At 52.4% G+C, this 26,322-nt stretch overlaps 1 protein-coding gene across 5 annotated transcripts in view; it reads left to right on the plus strand.

Annotated features, from left to right (window-relative positions):
• The window catches only part of PFKFB3 (6-phosphofructo-2-kinase/fructose-2,6-biphosphatase 3), a 44,982-nt gene extending 19,830 nt beyond the window's left edge, over positions 1-25,152 (plus strand). Inside the window, exons 1-17 of one of the 5 annotated variants that reach the window (XR_012996215.1) lie at positions 1,565-1,731; positions 7,745-7,870; positions 8,198-8,294; positions 8,826-8,892; positions 9,046-9,120; positions 9,415-9,471; positions 11,333-11,457; positions 12,215-12,422; positions 13,269-13,415; positions 13,791-13,895; positions 14,921-15,050; positions 15,261-15,323; positions 15,475-15,539; positions 17,706-17,876; positions 19,016-19,038; positions 22,078-22,432; positions 23,735-25,152. Coding sequence is in view for 4 of the 5 variants with exons in the window: in XM_076348452.1 (XP_076204567.1) it covers positions 1,653-1,731; positions 7,745-7,870; positions 8,198-8,294; positions 8,826-8,892; positions 9,046-9,120; positions 9,415-9,471; positions 11,333-11,457; positions 12,215-12,422; positions 13,269-13,415; positions 13,791-13,895; positions 14,921-15,050; positions 15,261-15,323; positions 15,475-15,539; positions 17,706-17,876; positions 19,016-19,038; positions 21,012-21,062; positions 22,078-22,084 (1,596 nt within the window). In the remaining variant the exon portion in view is untranslated. Of the gene's footprint in view, positions 1-1,564; positions 1,732-7,744; positions 7,871-8,197; positions 8,295-8,825; positions 8,893-9,045; positions 9,121-9,414; positions 9,472-11,332; positions 11,458-12,214; positions 12,423-13,268; positions 13,416-13,790; positions 13,896-14,920; positions 15,051-15,260; positions 15,324-15,474; positions 15,540-17,705; positions 17,877-19,015; positions 19,039-21,011; positions 21,063-22,077; positions 22,511-23,734 lie in introns of those variants that run through there. The other 4 variants (XM_076348452.1, XM_076348741.1, XM_076348542.1 and 1 more) reach the window with 4 other exon arrangements.
• Positions 25,153-26,322: the final 1,170 nt, after the last annotated feature.

Here is a 26,322-nt window from a genome sequence, read left to right on the forward strand (position 1 = left end):
TGAAAATAAGAAAATAATATGACCGTGCCCATCGGAGAGCGAAGCCTCCCCGGGGAGCACCCCCCCCCCGCTTCACACACCCCCCCCCCCCCCCGAGAGCCGCTTTCTGCGGGGAGGGGCGCGGGGGGGGGGGGCGGGATGCCTGGGCCGCCGGGGCCGGGGCCCCCGCCCGGGCGTCTTGCGCGGCCGCGGAGCGGGGCGGAGCGGTGGCGGTCGCCGCGGGCGGAGGCGGAGGCGGAGCCGCAGCCAGGGCATCCCCGCCGGGGGAGGCGGCCCGGCCCGGCCCGGCCCGGCCCGGCCATGTGAGACGTGAGCGACGTGCCGGAGCGCGGACCCCCGGCCCTCCGCCGGCTGCCGGCCCCCCCGCCCGGGGAGGGGCGCTGCAGGCGCCCCCGCTGCGGGACCCGCCGCGGGGGGGGGGGGGGGGGGTGCAAGGGGCGCGCTCGCCAATCCCCCCGTGCCTCCGCAGCCTGGTTAATTTTTAGTTCAGTGTTATTTTATTTTGGGGGGTTTTTTTACATCATTTTTTATTATTTAATTTTACTTTTTACTTCATTTTTGCCTTTTTTATTGTTTTCTTTTTTATTTCATTTTTTATTATTTTTACTATTTAATTTTTAAATTTTATTTCTAACATACTTTTTTTTTTTTAGCTTGGGGACCGCCTGCCTGCATGCACGCCCCCCCCCCCCCCGGGCGCAGCGCTGAGGGCACGGTGAGGGCCGATCCCCCCCCCCCCCCCGTCCCCCCCCGGAGAACAAAGGCTCCCCGGGCTCAGCGGCCCCTCCTTTGTCCCCGCTGCAGTGCGGGGGGCCGGCGGCAGGCGGCAGCGCGGGCCGAGCCCCGCCGAGCCGCACCGCCCCCCCTCCCCCGCCCTCCTCCCCCCAGCCGCCGCCTCCGCCGCCTCCGCCTCCGCCTCCACCACCACCGCCGCCGCCGCCGCCTCCGCCTCCGCCTCCGCCTCCGCCTCCTCCTCCTCCTCCTCCGCGGCGGCGCAGCGGCCGCCCCCCGCCCCGGAGGGCGGGAGCCGCCGGCCGGGCGGCCTGTCGGGCTAGAAATAGGCGGCCGCCGCCGCTGCCGGCTCATCGCGGGCGGAGCGAGGGGGAGAGAAGGAGCCGCAGGAGGAGCAGCAGCAACAGCAGCAGCAGCAGCACCGCCGCCGCCGCTTCCCTGCAGCAGCCAGGGCCGCCCCTTCCCCGACTGCCTCGCGTTGAGATTTATTTTTTTTTTTTCCCCCTCCTCCTCTTTATTTTTATTGCTTTGCAAAATAAAAGGGAAATTTTAATTTTTTTTAATTTTTTTTTTTTTTCCCTTGGCGTCCAGATTTATATCAAAATTAGCGGGCAGGGCTCGCCCTCGCTCCCTCCAAGCACGCAGCGGCGGCATTTGTGCCGTTCCTGCCGGCTTTGTGCCCTGAAGCCCCGTCCCTCCTCTTCCTCCTCCCCCGCCGTGAAGCCTTAACGAGACTCCGAGGAGCATCCGAAAGCGCCGCAGCCGCTTATTCAAACCACCCCGCAGCGGCGACTGCAACAAAAAGCCTTTTTTTTTTTCTTTTTCATTATTTCCCCCCCCTCCTCTTTTTTTTTCTTCTCCCCTCCCCCCGCAAACGCATCAAGGTGGACGCGCAGCGCAGAAAGACCTTTGTTTTAAAAATGCCCATGGAGCTGACGCAAAGCCGCATCCAGAAAATTTGGCTTCCCAATGACAACCGCCCGGCACTGCCCCGCCGCTGTGAGTACGGGCACCGCAGCATCCCCGCGGGATGGGGTGGGAAGGGAATGGAAGCAGCCCCCCCCCCCCCCCCCCCCCCGTCCTGCACGCCCCGGGGGGGCTCTTTGCACGCCCTCTCGCCCCCCCCCCCCCCCCCCTCGGTCCTCCATCCCGGTGTTCCCACCCGTTGCTATCCCGTGACTTACTTCCAGCCCTGGGAGCTGGAGGAAGGTGCAACCATCACACGGCACCTCCCCGGCCCCGTGGAGAGCAGGAGGATGCGGAGAGGCGTTGAGACACGCTTGTCCCAATTTCCACCACCCCCCCCCCCCCCCCCCCCCCCATCTCCAGCCCTGGGATTAAAAGGGAAGGGAGCAGGTTGCTAACCCCGGCACCCGGGTACCAGCTCAGCTGGGATTTCCAGGGTAGGCGGCACCTCGCTCTGAGATCTGTTAGTGATTTATTAACTGGGGGGGGGGGGGGGAAGCAGGATTAGGGCAATGGATTTGGAAAAAACCACCAGCCGTTTGCACTTTACCGCTTTACCCCGTGCTGTGCTTGGGGTGAGGCGGGAGGCAGGTGGAGGAGAGGGCAAAAATTAACGCTGAACCTTCTGCAGTGGTTTCCCTTCTTTTCAAAGCTCGGGAAAGCATCTTGAGTGTTTTAAAACCAACCTCCGCGCTTAAATAATAAAAGCAAACGCTTGGGTCATCCCGGTGTTACTATAAAACAAATCATGAATCATAACACAATACTAAAGCTCGAGAGGCAGCTCTTTTAACTCGCCCAACAGCTAAACTGACAACCTGCCAGTTGTGCAACTCCCCATAACTCTAAACAAGCGTCGCAGGAATCCACAGATCCGGGGCTGCGGAGAGCCAGGACGGAGGAGGTGGCACTTTGCAGCCTGGCAAAGGATGGAAGTGGCTTGGGCAGTTGGGTGAATCAGTCTCTCCGATGTTTTCCTTGAGCAGGCGTTTTTCGTCGCTTCGGACATCTCTTTCCCTTGGCCGGAAAGTTCCCCCTTTTAAAAAATAATAATAATTGGGGGGGGGGGGAATCTGAATTTGCCACATGTTGTTGCCCCATGGCTATGGGTCAGGCACGCAGCGAGGGACGGCTGAGCCCTATAGCAGATGTCCGCGCGGGCAGCCTGGGCTTGGCCAGGGCAGCTCTGCAGCAGAAGCTGCTGAGGAAATGGCTTTCAGCAACAGGCTGAACATCTGGGTTGCCACGGGGCTTTGCTTTTAGCTGGGTAAAATGTCTCCTGGCTTAATGCTTTGCAGATGTATCTGTTTGGTTTGATTGTCCTCAAGGACTGACACCTTTGAAAGAAATCCCTCGTGTACGCGGAGCCTCCCGGTCTGTTTTGCCGCTTTATTCACCTGGTTTCTCAGAGGAGAGAATTCCCTCCTTGGCAGAGCAGAAAACTAACGTACTTTAATATATTAAGTCACCAAGGGGCTCATTAATACCATAACGTGGCCTCTAATTATTTTCTCTCGGGGTGGGAACAAGCCGTGCCGGGCACCGTTCACTGCGCTCTATGGGAAGAGCATTATCAGGCTTTTTTAGGGTTTGTTTGTTTTTTTTTTTTTAAACTCGAGGTGGCTATTTTAAACTCGAGGCGCTATTAATTCCTCGGCAGCAACAAAGAGCAGAGCCACAAAGCCGGGTGGGAATGGAGGTATGACAGAGACGCGAGGCCGATGCCGTCCCCGGGGGGAGGAGGGAGCGGGAGCATCCTCGAAAAAGCTCCAGCCTGGCTGCTCCCTGCGTGTGAAATAATTAGTCCGATTGTCCGCTCCCTCGTCGACGGGAGGCTCGAATGGATGCGAAGTGATGCCTTCATCTGGCCTTTTGACGGCGATCCATTAAATTGCTGTCAAGCTGCACGTCTCTCACGTAGGGGCTGGGAAAGTCAAGTCGTCGCAGGCGGCTGGATGGGCAGAGCCAGGCGAGGGGAGGGGGCTCGGGTGGGGGATGCTCCAGGAGGAAAGGGGCTGCTGCCGCCTTTCTCTCTCCCATCGCTCCGGCTCGGCAGATGAGGGCACGTGAAAATACGTCGGCGATGTGCATGCAAAACCACAGCTCGCACGTCGGCGGGGCGGTAGCAGTTCCACACGCCTGTGCGCGACGCGCAGCGCAGAAACGTGTTCTCGGTGCATCCGCGAGGGTGTCAGGGAATTGCAATGGGAAAGAAGCTGGAAAAGGGGAATGTAAGACTAACGTAGAACATGTGGCGTGGGCTTCGGGGGCGGGAGGTGTGTGGGAACGCTTCTTACTAGGAGACGGTAAAAATGCCTGAAATGGGGAGGTGGCTGCTTTATCTAGCCTTTTATAGAAGCAAATTTCCTTCCCTTTTTTTTTTTTCCCCCCCCTTCCTTCCACCCACTCCGGTGAAGCGCGAGAATGCACCGACGCTGGCTTTCTAGCAGATAGAAGGCACAAGTGACGAGCTACTTCTAAATATCCTGATTGAGCCTTTCGAAAGTCATCCCTGACCTTGACTTACCGGGATAGATGTCGACAACCAGTAATGAATATGCATTGAAATCCCTGATAGCTTTCCAGCAGTGGTGAAAAGAAATGATGAATGAGGTCTTTGTGAAGCACCGGGAGCAAAACACTGGTTTCTGTTACATCCCTGATGCAAAGTTTCCTGGAGGCTTTTGTGATTTAGCTGGGTTTGGGCTCAGGTTCCTGATAAAAAGTTGCACGTCTCCATGCCCTGGTGTTTTGGGAGGTGCTTCCCAGGTCCATAAACAGATGCTTTTTCCCGGTGCAAGGGGAACCTGGATCTTTCCTTTGGCAGCAAACCGAATCGGGGAGCGATTCCTCAAATACAGGTATTTAACTCCTGCAGCACCCTTTGGAGGTGTCATGTGTGCGCCCACGCAGCGTCAGCTCTGGGACCGTCTCAGCTGTCTGGAGCCAAAGGGGCATGAACAGTACCCGGCATTGTCCCCGTCCTCTCGGAGTGCCGTTACTTTAATGGCCCCAAATTCTCTTGGCTCGGCTCTTTTGAGATCCTTTGTCTGCTGGCAGGTAGGGAAAGGAGGAGTTTCTTTATTCAGGTGTTATTCCTTCCCCCCCCCCTTTATTTAATATGTGGTTGTTTTTTGTGGGGAAAAAAAAAAAAAAAGACTTGCACCCATAGGTTGGTTGAGGATGTGAGACTGATGGAGAGGAAAAATATATATTTTTTTTCTTTTTTTCTTTTTTTTTTCTGGATACGTTGCACAGCCGCCTTGGTACCCCAGCACGCAAAATCAGCGCTTGCTGCTGAAGTCGCTGGGAGCTGGCCCCGGCTTTTGAAACGCGGCACCGGGGGTGCAGGTTGCGCAAAGGGAGCAAGTGTGAGGGCAGCTCCAGCCTGAGGAATGTGGAATATTTAGGAAAAAAAAAGACAATCTCTTTTAGATAGTTTTCTCATCTCTTGCCTGCTGAGTCTGCCTTGGCGAGACGGCCAAGCAGATGATGAGTGGCTCTTCTCTGCCCTTCTGGGCACCAGTGCTGTAACTCTTCCTTGCGGCCTTAATTCAGTTTCTTTAGCTGTTGGATTTATTTTTTTTTTTTTTTATTAGAAAGGGAGGGAAATCCCGTATGCTTTGCACGCTCTCTGGATGCCTCTCGGTTTGTTTGCCGTTCCCAGATCTCCGCTGAGAAAAATCTACCCCAAGCCACCACCCCGTCCCCATCCCTGGGGAGCCCCTCGCATCCCCAAATCGCTCTGCCGCTGTCGCCTGGTCCCACCTGCGGGCAGCTGGGATGGGCAGGCAGAGCTCTCCGCCCAGACCGTAATTAAGCTGCATTTTTATGGCTCTGCCACCAGCCACTCACTCCCTGCATTCCTTTGCCGTGAGGTCTCCGGGCTTGCCGGATGGATTGGGTGAGAAATCCCCCGGAGGGTCTCGCCTATTGGGGCTGGTCTCTGCCTTCGCTGGGAGGGCTCTTGGCATGTCACGCCAAGATGACATGAAGGCGGCATGACAAGGGCGGCATGAAAGGCAGCTGGCTAATCCAAATTCCATTAGGCATCGTTAAGATCTTCCTTTCCCGTATTTGCAGTGCTTGGCTTTGCGCCGCGGCCTTTCATGTGTGCAGCACCATGTGAGAAGTACTTCTGCAGGGCAAACCCTGGAGAGGAGCAAGGGTGAGACGTGGGAGAGGGATGCTGCCATGTTACGTGGTCCACGGGGTGTGTGGTCCAGATAGTCCAGACGCATCCCGTGGCACTGGGACCAGGCTGTGGAGGAGTAAAAAAATTCCCAAACTGCATTCCCAGTCCTGCAACCTCAGCAATTTCTTCCAAACTGAACCAGGAATTTACTTTCTAAAGGATTTATGGGGGGAGAAGCGATTCACCTGGGCAGCTGGGCAGCTGATTTGTCTGCATTTTGGCCATGCTATTCGGGTGAATTGGAGAGGAGTTTCTCTTCACTTGCCAAGACATCACTAAGTAATGCCTCTGGATTTATTTCCAGCTGTTTGACGTGGGCCCTCTTTAAAACAACACCCCCCCGCCCCCCCCCCCCCCCCCCCCAGCTTAAAATAGGTTTAAGAGGAAAAAGGGATAAGTCACTCATGTACGTGCTTTTAAATGGCATCCTGGCCTGTATCAGAACTAGTGTGGCCAGCAGGAGTAGGGAAGTGATCGTGCCCCTGTACTCGGCACTGGGGAGGCCGCACCTCGAATACTGTGTTCAGTTTTGGGCCCCTCACTACAAGAAGGACGTTGAGGTGCTGGAGCGTGTCCAGAGAAGGGCAACGAGGCTGGTGAGGGGTCTGGAGAACAAGTCTGATGAGGAGCGGCTGAGGGAACTGGGGTTGTTTAGCCTGGAGAAAAGGAGGCTGAGGGGAGACCTCATCGCTCTCTACAACTCCCTGAAAGGAGGTTGTAGCGAGGTGGGGGTCGGTCTCTTCTCCCAAGTAACAAGCGATAGGACGAGAGGAAACGGCCTCAAGTTGCGGCAGGGGAGGTTTAGATTGGACGTGAGGAAAAATGTCTTTACTGAAAGAGTGGTGAAACATTGGAACAGGCTGCCCAGGGAAGTGGTGGAGTCCCCATCCCTGGAGGTATTTAAAAGACGTGTAGATGTGGCACTTAGGGACATGGTTTAGTGGGCATGGTGGTGTTGGGTTGACGGTTGGACTCGATGATCTTAGAGGTCTTTTCCAACCTCAATGATTCTATGATTCTATGATTCTAAATGCCAGTGGTTCTGCAGTCCTCGGGCCCTGCTTGTCTTCAGAAAAAACAGTTAGTTGCGTTTGCATGTGTATCAGCTAAAAAGCTAGCAGAAGTTTTTGGAAGGTGGGATCTTCACCCACTCTCTGTGGGTGAAGATCTCGGTGCAGACCTGGTATTTCAGCACAGCAGCCATATCTGAAGTGCGCTGCTGTGAGGACTGGACCAAAGTCCTTGGCCATCCTGTAGCTTTTCACAGAACCGGCTAAACCGCGGGAATGGGAGGTTGTGTTTGCCTTGGGTGTTGTTTTTTTGTGTTTTTGGGTTTGTTTTTTTTTTTTTGCAAATGGGGAAACTGAGGCACAGAGGTCCTGCAGGGAGCCTGGGGCAGCTGCTGGTTCCTTGCCCGCTTTGCAGCCATCAGGATGTTCCCCTCTTGCCTTGGCTGGCAGGTTGTGACTCCCACCCCCAGGTCTGGGTGGCACCGGGGACGCGTTTGGGTCGGCATGGCTTAGCTGGGACAGTTGCGTCTCACCGGTGGTCAGCTGCAGAGCCGTCTGCCATGCCCCCTGCTCTGACATGTGCTCGTTCAGCAGATCCCATTGCAAAAATGAGTCAGTGGATTCGCCTGCTCAAAGTATTGGTTGTCCAGGCTCATGAGAGGGATGCACAGGAGATACTGCAGAGATGGTGGTGTGCGGGGAGCGGAGGCTCTGACTTTCCTCTAGCTGCTGAAGGACTTGGGGGAAGGTTGAGTCAAGAGCAAGTGCCTTGTAGGGTTGATACAAGATGAGCTGGAGGATTAACGGCTGCTCATGTTATGCTTTCTCTTCCTCCTTGTAGCCTGTGGGCCGCAGCTTGCCAATTCCCCCACTGTGATAGTGATGGTGGGCCTCCCAGCCCGTGGGAAGACCTACATCTCCAAGAAGCTGACTCGCTACCTCAACTGGATCGGTGTCCCAACGAAAGGTGAGGTTTTCGCTGGCTGCCTGGGAAAAGCATGAAGTCTGGATCCTTGGGAGATGCTCAAGGAGCTTAGTCCCTTGGGGAGTGGAAGGTGGTGGGGGATCTTTCCGAGATCCCATGGGCCAAATCTCCATGTCCTCCCATCGCTTCCCATCGCAGCCCAGGTTCTCCTTCGCTTTGAAGACCAAGGGATGCCTCTGAGCCTTTTGCTCTAAGGATGTCACTTCTTGGCCCATTGCTAGAAAGTGTTATCTGCAGGAGCTGCACAGCTGAGTCAAGCTGAGCTGACGCCCGCTCCTGGTTTTGATGGTCTTTGCCTTTCCCACGCAGTTTTCAACGTAGGGGAGTATCGCCGCGAGGCAGTGAAGCATTACAGCTCCTATGACTTCTTCCGCCCCGACAATGAGGAAGCCATGAAAGTCAGGAGGTAAGTGTGGGCGCTGCGTCTGTGCTTGTACCCAGGTCCCAAATGAGTGGTGAAGCCCACGGCCCGGCAGCGGGGTTGCCCAGCTTGTTTTAGGGGGCGAGGGACAGAAAAGCTGGGCTCTAGCTCGAGATCTCCTTGCCTGCTTAAGGAGGGCCTAACTTGGGCGCCGGGAGCTGAAAACTGAAGTTGTCAGGGCTTGGTGGCTTCAGGGTCACCAGTGCATCCTCCATCAGTGGTACCCTAAATTCACCTTCAGGCTCAGCGATGTAGGGTATGAGGTCTGCCATGAGGTTTGGCCTTTGTTTCTTCATCTACCATTGCCTCTGCTGTGAAGACCAGCGTGCCGCTCGGCACGCATAGCTCTTGTATTTTTAGCAGGCTGAGGGTGTCTTTCCTAAATGTCCCTGGGAGAAGGGGAGAGGTGGCAAGGAGGAGCTGCAAAGCCTGCCCTCCTTTGTGGGGTTCTGTGTGCTGGCTGCTGCAAGCATCTCTGAGGACATCAGGACCACGCGTCTCTCGCCTCTTTTGCAGGCAATGTGCCCTGGCTGCCTTGAGGGACGTCAAGCTGTACCTGACGGAGGAGGCTGGCCAGATTGCGGTAAGCTCAGAGACGTGCTCCGTGGGGTTTGGCAGCAGTCCTGGTGTGAAGGCGCTGTGCCCTGTGCAGTTCGCTCTGCAGTTCCTTCTCTGAGGAATGGCTCGGGTGGAAACCAGACGCTCTTGGTGCTAATTGAAATCTTTGCTTTTAAAGGTTTTTGATGCCACCAATACCACGCGGGAGAGGAGAGGGATGATCCTAAACTTTGCCAAAGAAAATGGGTTCAAGGTTGGTACCATTGGGCTGCTGCCTGTATTGCATAGTCCACGATAGTGTGTTGTTGGTGTATCTTCTTTCACTAACGTGTTGTCCTCACGACGCTCCTGTGTAAGGGAGATTCACTGCTGGGTTTGGTTAAAAATGTGAAACTCTTCCCTCATTCCCAATCCCGAATCCTGGAGAAGGAGAGGATGGGAGCGGGGCAGAGGGAGAGCTCTCCGGTCAAGGAGGGAGGAGGCTGGGTTTAGCAAGGAGCTAAAACCTTATTGCTGGCCTTCAGGTGAGCTTTGTTTTGCTTTGCAGGTGTTCTTCATTGAATCTGTCTGCAATGATCCCACGGTAGTTGCCACCAACGTTATGGTAAGCGTGGAAACATCTTGCTTTTGTTTTCCCTCGTGTAGGATTTTCCACCTGCGCCCAGCTGGTTTCTTGGTCTTGCCAGAGTTGGTTGAGGATTAGGAGGTTTTTATCTTTTTATGATGTATTTGTCCTGGGGTGAGAAAGGAGCTTTTATCTCCCAGGAACCAGGGCCGCCTGGAAGTAATGAAGATAAAAGTTGTTGTAGCCTTTCCCCAGCTCCCTTCTATGCTCTCTGCATATCTGCTGATCTGTAACTTGATATTAAGGACAGGATGCTTTGGTGACCCCCCCCAAAGTCCCACTTTTTGGAAGCGATGGATGCAGTTAGGGGTTTAAATCCCATCAGAGAGCAGTCAGACTTGGTGTCTTCAGCCACATGCAGCTTCCCAAAATGTGTTGCGGTCTGCTTTGAGAAGAACAGTAGCTCAGCTTAGAGGTTTCTTGCCACTAGCTGAAGTCTTGGCTGGGAGAGCAGCATAAAACGTTGCTTCTCGACTCCTTTGGGAGCTGCTGTATCTTTGATTTCCCACCAGCAGAAGAGCTCCTTTACCCGTTAGGCTCAGCAGAAGAGCTCCTTTACCCGTTAGGCTCAGCAGAAGAGCTCCTTTACCCATTAGGCTCAGCTAGGGCAGGTAGATGTTACTTGGTCTACCTGGGCATGATTAACTTGAATGAAAGTGTCCTTTCCTCCACTGGGCTCTGCTCCAGCCTTATCTCCAGTTGTACTTCTGAACTTTGCGAGCCATTTTGTGGTGTCTGGGAATGCATTGCAGGATACCCAAAGTCTGTGAGAAGGGTTTTGTTGGGTTTTGTTCTGCCCCCGGGACGGGCTCCACAAAGGGTGTTATGGGGGGGGCTAGAGCAAGCGTGGCTTTTGCTCCTGCTGGGAGCTGGTGTCCCATGGCCAGCGATCAGCTTTTTGGGAGGTTGTACGCAGCCTTTTCCATGATGCTAATAAAATGCTCAGTTTGCTCTTTTTTTTTTTTCTTTCTTTTTCCTCTTTGCAATACCGTGAAGCTAGATTTTTTTTTTTGGAGGATTTAATCCCTTTCTCTGGAAACTAATGCTTGAAGGGGGAGAAAATGAACTACTAGCTGAGCGTAGGTTTTTGCTCCACGGGGTGCTGCAGATGAATGGTGCTCTTAGTGCTGGGATCAGTGCGGAAAATACGCTGCGGGCCTGGGGCGCTGCCATGTGTGTCGCTTGGTTGTGTTATCCTGTTGGTTTCAGGATTGCATGTGAAGTTACTAATGTGTAATGCTGCTGCTCAAACACAAATCTTCAGGAAAAATAGCCTGTTAGAATAGTGAATATCCGGAGCTCTCATGAACGTTGCCCGTTTCTAGCCTCTTTCAGCCCAGTAGCTCGTAGCAAACGCTGCACAGAAAGGGGTTGAATGTTGTTATCCTGCTACCTCAGATGGTGGACAGCCAGGTTGATCTCAACCTCCTGGGAGCTTTATTCACTCAAAAGGCCCGGGACAAGCATCTTGCCTAAGGTTATGCACTTTCCATCCTCAGCTTGAACTGTTTAAACCTGATGCTTTTCTTTAGCCATAAAAAAGCTCAGTTTTCCCACTGTGTTGGATGGTGACGTGTTGCCCCAACTCTTGGGAGAACGGGAGCAGACTGATATGCATCTGTACTGGTCGTGCAATGGTTTATACCAGATTTTCTCACCTTGTGCTTAGTTTTGGGTCTAGTTTACTTCTTTTCTGTCTTCTCATAAGTGATGGCTGTAAACTGGCTCAGCCAATAGCTGGATCTTGACAGAACTTTGAAATTTGAGATTAGTATGGTCTGGCTTGGAAAGCTTCCTAACCTCTCCTTGCGGTGTGTTTTCATTTTTTCCCTTGCCACAGGAAGTAAAATTGTCAAGCCCTGATTACCGGGACTGCAATTCGACCGATGCCATGGAGGACTTCATGAAGAGGATCAATTGTTACCAGGCCAGCTACCAGCCACTCGACCCTGATGACTATGACCGGTAAGAGACTGTGCTGACTTTTGAACTGGCTTGAATGCCTGCCTTCTCCCAGGAGAGGAGTATGGAGCTGTATTTCACTTTTTCTTCAAAGACGTGACTGTGCTAGAATAACATATGACCAAGCCTCATTGTGAATTCGGCTTTTTCCTTGAAAATGCTGGTTTTCCCCAGCCTTGTGCCAGGGAGCCAGGCACTGAAACCTTCCCAGGCTCTTCTGGGCTCAGATACGCTGGTTCTGCAGGTCTAAATACAAAGGTTTTGGAAAAGCAGTTCTGTTTGAGTGTTTCTGAGATGCTTTTTGTCAGTTAAAGGAAGGGAATGCTTGAACAGGCTCAAACTACAAGGTTGAGCAAGCCCTGTGGTTTCTGCCTAGTTGTGTGCCATGGGAAGACCTTTGCTGTCCTGCATGACCATGCAGGCACCTCCCAGCCTTTCCAGTGCTCACAAATACGTCTGTGTGCTCTGCGTGGATAATCCCGGTCCTGCTGAGCCCTGTCCTAGGGAGGAACATGCTCCCTGCTAGTCCTGTTTAATCCTCTTTACGGCTGCGACGAGGAATGGCGATTACACTGGTGTTAGTTAGCTCTCCATCAATCGCCGTTACCTGTTGGCTTCCTGTTGAAAATAGCCTGCAGGAAATCCTTTTAGCTGGGTGATTATGTTGACTGAGATACCTCACAAGGCTGTTTTTTCAAGGATGGTGTTTCTTTCTTTCTGCTTTCCCCACTGGCAACCCCCTCATCCTTGCTTTTCCTAGGGAGCTTTCTCTCATCAAAGTCATCGATGTTGGCCGGCGGTTCCTGGTCAACAGGGTTCAGGATCACATCCAGAGCAGGATCGTTTACTACCTGATGAACATCCATGTCCAGCCCCGCACCATCTATCTCTGTCGGCACGGCGAGAGCGAGTTCAACCTCAAGGGGAAGATTGGAGGCGACTCGGGCCTCTCCAACAGGGGCAAGAAGGTGAGGGAGAAGGGAACGTTCCCTTATGGCTTCTAGGAGTGATTTGGCCGTAGCAGATGCCATGCATTGGGTTAAGTGTATATTTGATGACGGCTGGGGTGCTCAGAGGAACCATCTATAGGGCTGGTTAAATTTGGGCTTGGGCATGGCCTCAAAACAAGACTTTCCAGCCATCAATGTTACATGTAGGCTTGCATGTAGTTAGGGGTTAGCAGAGGTCGGGCTGCAGAAATCTCTAGGAGAGAAGGGTATGAGTATCTTCATTGAGTTGGTTCAGACCCTGCACAGGCAGGGCGGGATGTAGAAGGACTGCTGCCACCCTTCGGTAGGGATAGCCGACTCCAAGGGTGCTTTCAGATTGCTCACTACTTGATTCTTCAAAGACACGGTCAAGCGCACTGCTTCAGGGAGGGTTAAGCTATTTTGGCTTGCCCAGACCATTTTGAAGTCCAAATGGAGTCATGTGAGGTGTGACTATTGTCAAGGACTACAGGATACATCGATTTAGCTCTATGACAAATAAGCAGAGCTGTGGTTAAGGGTGGCCAGGGATCTTCCATTGCATTGTAGGAGAGCCCAGGTTGTGGTGCTGTTTCTTGGATGCTGATGTTGTTCCTTGATGACGTTAGGTTGCCGCTTCCTCCTCTGCTTTCTCTCTGTCCTCATACCCCTCATAGCTTTTGGGGATCAATGCATGTGTGGCTGCTCTTCACCTCAGAGCAGAAGGCTAAGACGTCTGCCTATGGAAGGCAAAAGAGGTCCTGGAGAAGGCATTTACTGGGAAGCAGGGAAGAAGGCCCATTGGGAAGCTGTGGATCAGGAATCAACCTCTTTTATGTCCCACAGTTTGCACTGGCACTGAACAAGTTTGTTGAGGAGCAGAACCTGAAGGACCTCAAAGTCTGGACCAGCCAACTAAAGAGGACAATCCAAACGGCAGAAGCTCTCCAACTGCCCTACGAGCAGTGGAAGGCACTCAATGAAATCGATGCTGTAAGTATCTTTGATTGCAGTAGGAACAGCTGGATCATGCTGGTTGCTGCTTGGCGGAGAGGGTGATAGCACCGGTCTCTTCACTTTTGCCTAAATCTCGCCTTTTGTGGGGAGACTTTCCTTCTGTGGGAAAGGGTGGTACTTCTGCTGCAATACTCACAACTTGGCTTCTGATCTTGGCTCTATCCTGTGCAGATGCTTCAAGATATTGGCTCGAATGAGCGGATTAAAATGACTTTTGCTTGGAGCTGCTCCGTAGCTGACCACTCAGAGGGTTATAGACAATTGCTTCGGAGAAGGCTTTGCATGTTGGGTGTGCTGATGCTTTTTGACTTGAGCATGTCCAGTGACCTCATGGATGTCCTGTTCTGGCAGGGTGTGTGTGAAGAAATGACGTATGAAGAAATCAGGGAGCAGCATCCAGAGGAATTTGCTTTACGTGATCAGGATAAATATTACTACCGCTATCCTTCTGGGGAGGTAGGTCTGCAAGGAGACCTTCAGAGATGTGACTCTTACTTTAAACGTGGCCTTCTTGTCTTCATGCTGTCCTCTACACTCGGAGCAGGGAGGCAGCGAGTGCTCCAAGAAACTAGAATCAAGACAGGTCAGGGCTCATATTTACCTTTTGCATTGAGCTCTTGTGAAATCGTGGTATGAGAAGATCGCATTAAGAAATGTAGCACTTAACAAACAGTCCCGCTGACTTTACAGCAAACTAGTAGGAAGGGGGCTCTGGAGGTTTCTAGTCCAACCTCCTCCGTTACATCCATGCAAACTGTTGTGCTGCCCCAATTTCCTTTTCTTTCATTTCCAAAGAAGTAATTTCTACCCCTGCTCTCGGTATCGTTCCCTAAGGGTTGATGTTGATATCTCTGTTCCTGGCAATCTGCTTTCAGGGTGTGACACAATGAGGTGGGAATTGACATCAGTTCTGGATGATATTTTAGGTTGTGAATTGGGCTTTTTATCCCCAAATTAAAAGTCACATCCGTAGACATTTAGGAAGAAATCTTTGGAGACATCCTTATGAGAGCGTGTCTAACAGGAGAATGTTTGGGGATGTCTGACACTGACTCTGTGTGTCTGGGGTTCCTTCTGGCTGCCTGTCATGGTTCTTTATGAAGTCCTTCAAAACCCTGGAGATTTTCAGGTTGCTCCAGACATTTCAGAACTTAGAAATCCTGTAGAAAATCAAATTTCAAGATGATATAGAGAGATTATGCTCAAAGCCCCTCTGCAATTGTTGCTTGCCTTCATAAACTTTCCAGGACTGTAACTGAGATGTGAATGGCTTCTTCCTCCTCTGACCGGAAGAAGTAGCTATGTTCTAGAGTAGACTAGATGAGGATTTGTTGAACTTTTCTTGTTTTTTAGCAGTAGTTACGATGGTTTAGTCAGAGGCATGAAATCCATAGATGTACCAAGACAAGGACCATTGTTTCTTGTGAGGTGCTCGTTTTCTTGATTCTATGCCGTGTCTCCCTTCTCTTCTTCTGTCTCAGTCCTACCAAGATCTGGTGCAGCGCCTAGAGCCGGTCATCATGGAGCTGGAGAGACAAGAGAACGTCCTTGTGATCTGTCACCAGGCTGTCATGCGCTGTCTCCTGGCATACTTTCTGGACAAGTGTGCAGGTGAGCTCCCTGTCCCTGGGAAGAGGATCGATCCTGCTGGAGGAGGGATGATAGACGGAGCTCTGAGGAGATGAGAGATGTGTTCAGGTCCACGCAGGGCCTGGAGCATGCATCTCTTTGGTGTGGGATGGCCTTAGCTGTTGATGAAGATGTCTAAACCTGCTTTTGGAGAGGGGATGGGATAACCCTCCTGCTTTGCTTTCTCTGCAGATGAAATGCCCTACCTGAAATGTCCCCTTCACACAGTGTTGAAGCTGACCCCGGTGGCCTATGGTAAGTGGGGCCTTTCTACTAAACATGCCAAGGGGTTCGACTTGTACCTCCTCCTGAATCCAAGCTGCCTCTGGGGTGGAGCACTTTGTAGCATCCTGTGCCCGTTGGGTTTGCTGATGGCCTCTCTGTCTCCTTGTGCTCCCTTCTGCAGGCTGCCGGGTGGAGTCCATCTCGCTGAACATCGAAGCCGTCAACACCCACAGGGAACGGCCAGAGGTGAGTGTTGCTTTTCCTCAGAGCCATCCTTTGGTGTCCCTCTCCTTTCCCCTACGGTCAGCTGGCAGCAAGGATGCCCGGGTTGGGCATGGGGGGATTGCTCAGCTAGATGCTTAGAGTGCTGCTGGAGGACTGGAGCATCAGATGGGTTCTTGCTCTGCAAAGACGTGGCCGGTCAAGGGTTTTCCAAGGGAAAAGGACTGTTGAATGTGCCTGCTTCCCACTGTGTTTGCCCAGATTAAAGCTGGCCCAGGGAAAGCTTCTCCCTGGTCTTTGACTTTCACCTGTCCAGTCCTCCGCTCACCCGAGCGGGGAATGGAGCCATGGACGGAGAAGGTGACTTCTCCCAGGTCTCCCAAGTGGCTGGCAAAGCCCAGGCTCAACGCCTTGCCCAACATTTCCTGCCTTTGTTTTTTTCTTGGCGTGCCCACGGCTCCATGTGGCTGTGTTGTGGTTTAACCCCAGCCGGCAACTAAGCCCCACGCAGCCGCTCACTCTCTCCCCCCCGATGGAAGAGTAGAAGTGAGAAAACTTGTGGGTTGAGATAAAGACAGTTTAATAGGTAAAGCAAAAGCCGCGCACGCAAGTGAAGCAAAACGAGGAATTCATTCCGTCCTTCCCATGGGCAGGCAGGTGTTCAGCCATCCCCAGGACAGCAGGGCTCCATCATGCGTAACGGTGACTTGGGAAGACAAACGCCATCACTCCGAACGTCCCCCCTTTCCTTCTTCCCCCAGCTTTATATGCTGAGCATGACGCCATATGGTGTGGAACATCCCTTTGGTCAGTTGGGGTCAGCTGTCCCGGCTGTGTCCCCTCCCAACTTCTTGTGCCCCCCCCAGCCTGCTCGCTGGTGGGGTGGGGTGAGAGGCAGAAAAGGCCTTGACTGTGTGTCAGCACTGCTCAGCAGTAACGAAAACATCCCTGTGTTATCAACCCTGTTTCCAGCACAAATCCCAAACACAGCCCCATACCAGCTACTGTGAAGAAAATTAACTCTACCCCAGCCAAAACCAGCACATTCTACCAGAGTGCCATTCTCTAGGGTGGGAGGTGGCGGCGCTGGGCTGGGGATGCTGCGGGGAGGAGACTCCTCGCATGGAGGAAAAGCCCTGTAAGGTCAGGTCTGTCTGCCCCATGCTCCACCGGGAGCTCGGAGGCCAGAGCAGGGGGATGCCAGCTCGGTGTTGGGGCTGGGCGGCCACCCAAGGCGGACCCCAGGGACCCTGGCAGTGCCCATGTCCCAGCCGCTGGGGCCTTTCCAACTTGTGTGTAGTGGCAATGGAGCCTGGCTGGATGTTGGACGACCAGAGCCGTCCCCTTTTGGCCCACGTCTCCCTTCCTTTGCTTCCCAACCTCAACGGGTGGCAGCATCTGAGCTGCCTTTCCCTCCCCACGGCTGTAGGTGGGGAAGCCGGTACTTCCCCCTGCTGTGGGGGCCATCGATGCCTTCCTCCACCACCCTTGCTGGGGATGGCAGGAGAGCCGTGGGCTGCGGGTGGGATATAGAGCAAGACGCGTGTGAAGCGCTTGGGTCCCTCCGCTCGGCTGCGCGGGCGCTGCCCCTCCGTCCCACCTCGCTTGAGTTGGAGCTTGGCGCGGTGCCGACCCTCGCTAGCTGCTCTGCCCCCACTTCCCAGATCTTCCTTATCGGCCCGGGCTGGCTCGTCTTCCCTCTTGCTTTCACACCCCTCCCTGGGCTGGAGGGACCGGCTTTGAGGAGGAGACCGATGGGTGCCTCTTTCTGTCGTGCGAAGTCATGGCTTTTGATTACCGCTAGGTGTTTTTTAGCCATCTATATTTACTTTTTTGTGAGCAGAGGCTCAGGTGAGGCGAAAGTCTGTCTCGTTTCTGAGTGCAGGGCCTTTTTGGTTTTTTTTTCCCCTCCCCTTTTTGGGAAATGACATTGCGTTCGTGAACATTTTGCGTTAGGGTTTCTTTTTCTGTGTCCAGACCTTTCAGTGCATCCTTTGCATGTCGACAGCGATTGTGGGGGGAAAAGCAGAGGCTGCTTTAAGAGAAGAAAAAAAAAAAACCAACCAAACCCAAAAAATCAAAACAACCTGCTTCTTTTTTTTTTCCTTTATAACTGTCGCCTTCTTCCCTTTATTTTATTTTATTTTTTTATTTACCTTTTTTTTTTTTCTTTGTCTCACTCTAATTTAGGAAGCAAAGAAGGGACCTAACCCGCTCATGAGACGTAATAGCGTTACCCCTCTAGCAAGCCCAGAGCCCACCAAAAAACCTCGCATCAACAGCTTTGAGGAGCATGTGGCTGTTTCTTCCGCCCTGCCAGGCTGTGTTCCTCAGGAGGTGCCCACGCAGCTGCCGGGACAAGTTAGTTGAACTCTTTTTTTTTTTTTTTTCTTTTCTTTTTTTTTTTTCTGTTGTTGTTATTCTCGTTGTTTTATTGTTTGTCCTCCTCCTGTCGCTCCTGAAGCTGGGGAACGGCTTGCATTTGTTGCAACCTGTGCTGCTGTCTCTGAGATACATCTTTCTCCCGTGGCTGCTGTCCCTCCCTGCCTTGGGTTGGTTTCGGGAGCACCCGGCGAAGGGTCGCTGTTGATCCTCTCTTGGGATTTGAGAGCGCTGTAAACCCTCCAAAGCTCTAGCTGCGTTAATTTAGTGCCTTCACCATCTGGCATCATGGTGTCACACCCCTGGGGAGCCGCATCCCTAAGAGTGGGCAGGACTGAAGGGCTCGTGCCTTCCCCCTGGATGCGCTCAGCTCTGGCGTAGACCTGGGCATTGCAATAAAGCAAATATTCTTGCGCTTCCCTTGAGAAGGAGCTGCCAGGACCCATCTTTGACTTGAGGGGTCTCCTCCTTCCCGGAGCAATAGGCAAAACGGACGAAAAATGAGTAGAAGCCTCTTGGCATGGTGAACCTGGTTGCCTTCTGCAGCCCTGGGTGAAACCCTGTGGGTAGCTGCCGTGATGCTCATGTGTCCTCTCCTCTTTCACCCACCCGTGAAGGGATGTAGAAGGAGAGACCTTGCTGCACACTTCTCCAGGAACAAAACCCCCCTCTCTGTGCTCGTTAAGGAGCTGGGGTGGTACCAGAGAAGCAGCATAGGAGCCCCTTTGCCATGCTGCCCTTCCCACCAGCTGCTTGTTGGATCTTGCTGTCTCACCCAGCCCCTCTTTGCGTTGTCTGTGTTGTCCGGTGTCCTCTCGCCCCTCCTCGGCCAGTTCCCGGGCAGGTTAGGAAGGGTGCCGTGCTCCTCCAACCGCTCTGCTTGGTGGCCGCTTCACGTGAGCCTTCCCACCCCGGCAAGCACCGAGCAGGGCAACTCGGTCTGTCCCTCGGCTTTCGGGGCTCTGCTTGGGCTGGTTGAGTCTTGCAACAAACCCTCCGATGGCTTCAGGTTTGGAAGCTCTCGCTGTTCAGGTGCCCCTCGCTGCTGTCCGGTGTCCTCTGCCCGGTCTCGCGCGGCGTTACTGACACCTCTTTCCATTCTCTCTGTCTCTCTGCAGCCTTTACTAGGGAAGGCATGCCTGTAAGTACCTTCTTGCGTCTTATTCCCCCTTTCGCCCCCTTTCCATGTCTTTTGCCATCCCACTGGTTGTTTTGTTGTTGCTGTGAAACCCGGCTGGGGCGTGGACTTCTTGGAGTTCATATTTCTCTGTGTGGGGGGGATTTGGATGCGTCTTAGGAAAGGTAAAGAGGAGAGTATGGGTGCTGCTTTGTCCAACCTCTAAGTATCCTAGCTTGATTAAATGTCCCAATTTTGTTGCGAAATGAAGCAAATTATCACTTTCCCTCTATTGATGATGTCTAAATTCCCTGCCTCCTCCTTGGACAGTCATGGGATGGGAGATGATGTTGAGTTTTCCTGGGGTTATCTCCTCTGTGATAGCACGTTGTACTGTAGGTGATAGACCCGTGTGGCCTGTCTTCCCAGGGGCTCCGAGTTGTGTCTATGAGTGATGGCACCAGACTGATCTCTGAGAAGGTTCTGACCTCAGCCCCAAGCAGGGTTTTATAGCCTGCATGGGAGCAGGAGTGTGTTTTCTGGAGCTGGACTGATCCTGGGTCCTGGCATCTGCAGTTCTGCAAACCTGGATTTTTGGGAACAGTCTGCCTAGATGTCTTGGGCAGAGTAGATGCAAGGATATGGTCCTCTAGCTCTACTAAGAAAGCCAAGATGCCTTGAACATTTAATGCACTAATTATGAATAATCAAGGCTTCGACAGTTTGGCTCAGTGCTGTTAGATCCTTGTGTAATAGGGACGGGACAGCTTCTGGATAAATTTGAAGCCTTTGGACTTAATTCATGGTAACATCATTGAGCTGAGAGCAGCAGTTGTCGGAAGCTGTGCTCAAATGTCTTCTCAAAGACCAGGGAGAGTTTGGGGCTGAGCTGAGGCTGGGGTAGTGCCCAGGGGTCTTTTTGCCCCTTGTAGACCAGTTTGAATCAGCCTACGTGCATCCCTGTCCTGGTTCATTTTGTGGGCTGAAGATGGAGGAATCTGCTATAACATGGCCAGGCCTCAGCCCTGCTTGCACGTAACAGCTGGTGAACCTCACGTTTCTTCCCCTTTTAGAGTAAACCTTTTTTAGAAAAGGGAAGTTAGGAAGGTCACACTTGGCTTTGCTGGTGGATGGGTTGGGGAAGATCAATCACGCTCATGCTCCTGGGCGAATGTAGAGATTGAGTTGCTCAGCATGGCCTGCATGTCTGTGCTCCTTCCCATGCTGCTCATGGGCACAAAAAGCCCCTGATGAAGTGCCTGGTCGTCTTGGGTTGCTTTGAAAGCATTTTTGTTTCTTTGTCCATCCCTCCATCCACCTTTTTCCCCATCCATGTTGTAATGAAAAGCACTGCATGCCTCAGTGCTGGCTGGGATACTGAAAGCATGCTCTGATGTTGAGTTGGGGAGATGGCTGCATCAGGTTTTGCTAGACCAGGAGCTCTGCTGGAGCAGGCAGTGATGGTACCCATCCCAGCTGTAGGCTGGCAGCAGCATGTTTAAAATCTCCAGCTGCTGGGAGCCTGCCTCCACCTACTAGCGTGGGACTTAAAGGCTGCTTTTGAGGGAGTGAAGAAGACTCCCCAAACCAAAGATCTGGTGTCAGTAGCTCTCTTGGAGGCTGTTGCCTCATACGTGCATGCGTCCGGTCCTCACTGTGTCCCACCACAACCCATATGGGGTCAGGGGAGGTGGAAGGTACCTCCTTCCCAATTTGCACCATGGGACTTGGTTGGCAGTGGGCGCTTTGTTGCATCAGCCCTCACTGTTGGGGTCTTGACCCCCATCCAGGAGGAGCAGGGGACACCTGGAGAGGCTGGGGACATGGCTGTGTAGCTCAGAGTCCTCCTGACTGTGGGATCGAGCCAGTTTGGGGTCGCGGGATTACCTGGCGTGATGATTTCTTATCCTTTTTGCTTGGTTTGTGATCCAAAGTGCACTCTTTAACAACGACCTGATCCCCTCCCTTCTTCTCCCCTTCACTTTTCATGCTTAAAGACGACCCGTTTGTCACTTTCTCAAAGTTTTCTCTTTACTAATATTTCCAAGGTAAATGGCTGTGGTGCATGTGGCTTTTCCTAACCCTCCTCCTGTCTCCTTAGATAACAGAGAGAACAGCTCAGCCCGCTCTGCCTCATAGCCTGGCCAAGATTCCTGGTGCTTGTAAGAGGCAGTTTAGGTAGTAAAAGCAAAAAGCAAAAAAAAAAAAAATGTTGAGAAACCTTCCTAACTGTTTCCTAGTCCCCTTTTCCCCACCCCGTTCCGTGTAGTTTTGTGACCTGGGACATGTCCTTGTGATCATCTCCCCTTGGGTTTCTCCTCTAGCGGATGCTCTCCTCCAGCCACCGCCCTCGGGGCTGGTCCTGCTTGTGTTTAGCTGGTTGTCTCTGGTTTTGTGGTCCTTGCCGCGTGCTGGTGGGTGCCCGTTGTTGTCACCCTGCACCAGGGCTGTGTCCGAAGCAGCTCCGGGGTCCGTGAAACCTCATGGGGCGTCACTGGGGGAGCGGGTGCTCCTGCCATACTGCTGCCGGCAGCTGGTCCCCATGCCGGCCCCTTGGCGTGGCTGGCAGGAGCTGCATCTTCTCGGCAGCGCCAAGGATGGACAAACAGTGACCTCCTTGGTAGGCGGGGGGGGGACACTGCCCGCCCTCAAGGGGAGCAAGAGAGGTGTTTAATTTGGCTCCTTGAATGAACACCGTGATCCCCTGTCACCTTGCCTCGCATGGACCAAAGAGCAGCTTCAGAAGTGCAGATCGGGTGGGGTGGGAGGGTTGCCTTGGTTTTTAGCTCAGTTTTTAGGGATATCTCTGTCAAATTCCCACCCTGTAGTTAAAGCCAGGTGATGCTTGAAGGGAGGGGTGTGGGTAGCAAGTCAGCGCATCCCCCCTGCATCTCTCTCCCTGGGTGGACGGTGTCCTCTCCTCTGTGGTGGATGTTTTTGTAGTGACCCGTGCCGTGGCTTTCTGTTACTTCCCCCATCCCCTTCTTGATGTGCGTGTAGAAGACGCTGCCGGGATGGGGTCCAGCACGACCCCCAACCCCGGTCCTTCCCCTCTCGTTGCAGAACATGAACAACTCGCAGAAGCCGTCATGACTCCGTTGGCGCTGTCGCGAGGCCACCAGCGACGCCACCGTCGACGCCAGCTTCCCATCCCATCGCCATTTCCGAAGCTTGCTTATAAACCGGTCTCCTCCGTCTGCGGCGAGGTCGACCCTCGGCTGTTTCTACCCACGCCCGTTCATTTGCAAACCGCTCTGCTGAAGGGGGGAGAGATGCAGGAGAGCGGAGGAGAGGAGCCGAGCTCCCTGGGGTCACCACCGGATCTTTAGGCTGCAGCATTTGCTCTCCTCTCCGGCGTCCTGTTAGATCGTAGCAAGCTGTAAAGTGCTTCTAGCGCACAGGAGTTTAATTTTCCTCTGTAAGCAGTTTTGATCTCCTTTTGTATAGACGATTGGTACCCATCCGTCTCCGGGTGGGGTGTATATATGTGGATGGTGCGGGGTTAGCAGAGAAATAAGGGGAAGGGGGGGGGGGGGAGTGAAGGGGTTTTGAATTTTTTTTTTTTTATTATTATTATTATTAATTACTTTCCAAGAAAGCCCCTAACATGCTGTGCTGCAGTCCTTTACCCACGCTACAGCCTGTCGCACACGCACAGCCCGGCTCACCCAGGCCCGCGAGCACCAGGGAGGCAGTTGTGTGAAGTCCTTCACAGCGAGAACTGCTGGGTTTAACCAAAAAAAAAACCAAACCCCCAAAACATGCTTTTTTTTTTTTTTTTTTCCCTTCTTTTTTTGAATCGATACACCTTAAAAGGGTTTGCAGGGAATGTAGATCTGCTTCTAAAACTGGTCGTGAGCTGCCTGTAGTGTAGGGGGAGCCACACCGACGGTGGCTCGGGTGGTGCTTCCATCTTGGGGAGCACCCGGGGACGCTCTTGAGTTCAGGTGTGTGTTGATTTTTTGGGGAGACTGAGCACCAGTTGAGGTGCTGTGCTGGTACTTCATCTCCCCTTTCCTCTTCCTTGGAGGAAAGCGGAGATTTTGAGGGGGGGGGGGGGGGGTTGAATCCCTGCGTCATCGCAGGACTTAGCAGGTGAACAGGCTGAGCTAGGTGCGTTTTGCAGACACACAGGTCCTGTGGCAGTGGCCGGAGGTCTGGCCGGGATGCAGGAGTCCCTGTGTGGCTGCAAAAAAACCACAAGAAGGGACAGTTTTATCTGTGTTACTTTGTGTTTTGTTTTTTTTAATATATATACATGCACACGTGTGCATGTATACCTAGAAACCGCTTGGTTTTTGCACTTTATTTGTGGCAGGAGCGTAACTGTTTTATTTTTTTTCAAGTCATGCCCCTTAACAGGGGAAGCCTGAACACAGGCAAAATTTTTTTTTTTTTTTTTTTAGATTTGATTTTGCATGCTGGAAAGCTGGGACTACAAAAAAATAGTATTAGGGCATTCAAGGTGGGGGCGTGTGTGTGTGTGTGTGTGTAAAAATGGGACGAGGTCCTGACTTAGACTCCATCAGCCAACTCCCAGTGGTTTGATATGCGAGATCCCTTCTTGGCAGCCTGTCCCGGGCTGTGAGACAGTGGTTAAAAATGGCAATTAACCACTATTGCTTTGTGCAAAAGTCTGTGGATTTTGAAATTTTTTTTTTTTTTAAGGATTTTGGGTTGTTTGTTTGTTTTTTTTTTTTTCCCCCACTCCGATGTGCAGCATCTTCTCCGTGGCCATCTCGTGCTCTTTGCCTGCACGGCTCAGCTGGAGGCAGGAGGTGAAGGCAGCCAAGCCCTCCTGCAGCGCTGGGCTGGGGGATTGGAGATGGGCAGCCCTTTGGTTTCATCCTTCCCATGGCTTTCCCCGACCTCCTGGGTAGGAAACAACATCCCTACAGATGGGAGCAGAGACGTTTGGGGAGAAAGGATGATTTTTTTTGTGTGTGTGTGTTTTTTTTGGGGGGGTTTGGTCTGTTTTTCCTTTGGGGAAAAGGCGAACCACAGTGCCTAGCGCTTCAGCCTCGTGCAGCCAAAGCACGTGCTTGGAGCGGCACCGACGGCGGGAGGGGGCCGGGACCGCGCTTGCTCCGTATCCGACCGGGGGAGAGACGGTCTCGGCGGTGCCCTGCCTGTGTGAGCTTGTGCATATGTGTATTATATTCCTGTACAGATGAAACAAAGAACACCCCCCCCCCTTTTTTTTTTTTTAATAACCTCGTTAAAAGCAGAATTCTCCCTGTGTGCACGATTGACATCTGCCCTTTTGGTTTCTCTGACTTTGAGAAAAATGAATGTTTCGGGAAGGCGAGTCACTTGTCTTTTCAGCCTCCTTCCTGGGGAGTTTTATCTTTCTCCTCCTGCTACAAAAAGATAAGCCAGCAAATGCAAACATGACGTCTGGCTGCCCTGTGATCAATCCTGTAAACATGTAATTCTGCAGATGTTTTGGCGTGTATTTGTGTGTGTGTGTATATGTATATATATAAAAAAATATATAAAAAAAATCAAACAGCAAAAAAACTTAATTACCCTAAACTTTCTTCCTTTGGGAATAATAGAAGTCTCGGTAGGTCCTACAAGAAGCCTGGCATTTTTTTTCCAGCAAGGGGAAAATTGGTCTCTGAGCAGCAGAGAGGTCCTCTCCTGCTGGAGGGGCTGGTGGTAGGTGGGATGGTGTCAGCCCCATGCCATCATCTGCTGCCCCAGAAACTCGCTGCCTGTCGTGTTTCGGGTAACGGAGCCGAGGACGGGGCAGCGATGCTGCAGCCAAGGCGGGTGGGGAGAGGGGACTTGTTGAACCACACCAATGATTTCTTCCCCCCCCCCCTTTTTCCCCCCTCCTCCCGGTTTTGTTTTCCTTTGTGATACTTGAATTTATTTTTTTATTAATTTTTTTGATAGCAAAGCGCTCTATTTATTTAATGTATACTGCAAAGCTTGGAGAGAAGGGTAGTTACTTGGGGTTTGGGGGTTTTTTGGGGTTTTTTTTTTTTGATTTGTGGTATGTTAACTGTTCTGTATATACGTCTGGAATAATTGCCTGATATAAAGCTGTGCCAGCTTAAAAACAGGGTATGCCTTTCAGAAATTTGTATATTTTGCAGTTGCTGGACCAATAAAATATCTTGTTGAAATACAGACGTGACCTGGTTCTTCCTTGCGTTAGGAATTCTGGTCTCAGGGCCCGTCTCACGTGTGGCTTGGTAGCCCCAAGGGTGACCACGTACCATGCAGTCCCGCCTCGCACATACGTTCCTGTGCCTCATAAATCCCTCCCGACCCCGCAGTGAGTTTTCTGAGGACCGTCTCCAAGGGAAACCATTTGGCTCCCATGGTATGATCCTTTTTTTTTTTTTTTTTCTGACCACGTTACAGCAATTTTGAAGAGCTCATCAGTGGAGTTGAGGGTGTGATTCCTCCGAACAAGTGTTGACACCTACTTAGGGCAAGCGAATACCCCCCAAGCTCTGCTTTGTACTGTTGAGTACAAAGGTGATGTGCTGCAGTATGTCCTGCCTAGATCTTCATCTAGGCTGCAAGTTAAGCAGGACTAGCTGCTTCTTCAAACCTGGCACAGTTCTTGAAACCAAATACTTGCTTAAAATTGATTTGGTGCTAAATGAAGCCGAAGGGCTGGACAAGAGCTGTCCTCTGACTTCACAGCTGTCTTTGCCCTGAAGGCAGGAAAGAGCAGATGCCACCCACAAGCAAAGCTGTAAAATTCCCTGCAAAGTTGTTTCTTTTTTTTTGGGTTTCTTTTTTTTTCTTTTTCCTCCCTGACTCCAGAGAAAAGGAGGGGGAGGAGGCAGGGAAAGGTGTAATTTGGACATGATGCTCCAGAGCACATCTTGGGTCGATGCTCCCCATGTGGTTGGAGGCTCGTCCCCCTCGAGCAGTTGTTATTTCTGGAAGCTTTTTGGGAGCAAAAGGAGGGAAAAGGGTGTGGACCACCGTGTATTCAAGCTCAGCTCTGTGGGCAGCTACTGCTGGCTGACGTGCAACCCTTGCTCTGATCTTCCCCAGGCTTTCAGAGCAGGTTCAGCCTTGCTTTGGGCTGGGGCTTGCTGCGCTGCAGCTGGGATGCGCAGGGGCTGTCTGCCTTCTCCCTTCTCCTGATTGCCCTGTGCTATAGGGCCCCTCACCAGAGAGGGGGGGTCTCTGATTTTAAGCTTGATTGAGGCATCTGCAATAACTTTTTTCTAGGTGCGCACGCAGACACGCGAGACTTTAGGGCGATGCTCATCCCTGCAAGCATCCTGGGGGCAGGGATGACCCATGCTCTCTGGGAAATCCAGAAACCGCAAGATT

The sequence above is a fragment of the Aptenodytes patagonicus genome, chromosome 1, assembly GCF_965638725.1.
Source record: "Aptenodytes patagonicus chromosome 1, bAptPat1.pri.cur, whole genome shotgun sequence".
NCBI classification, from domain to species: domain Eukaryota; kingdom Metazoa; phylum Chordata; class Aves; order Sphenisciformes; family Spheniscidae; genus Aptenodytes; species Aptenodytes patagonicus.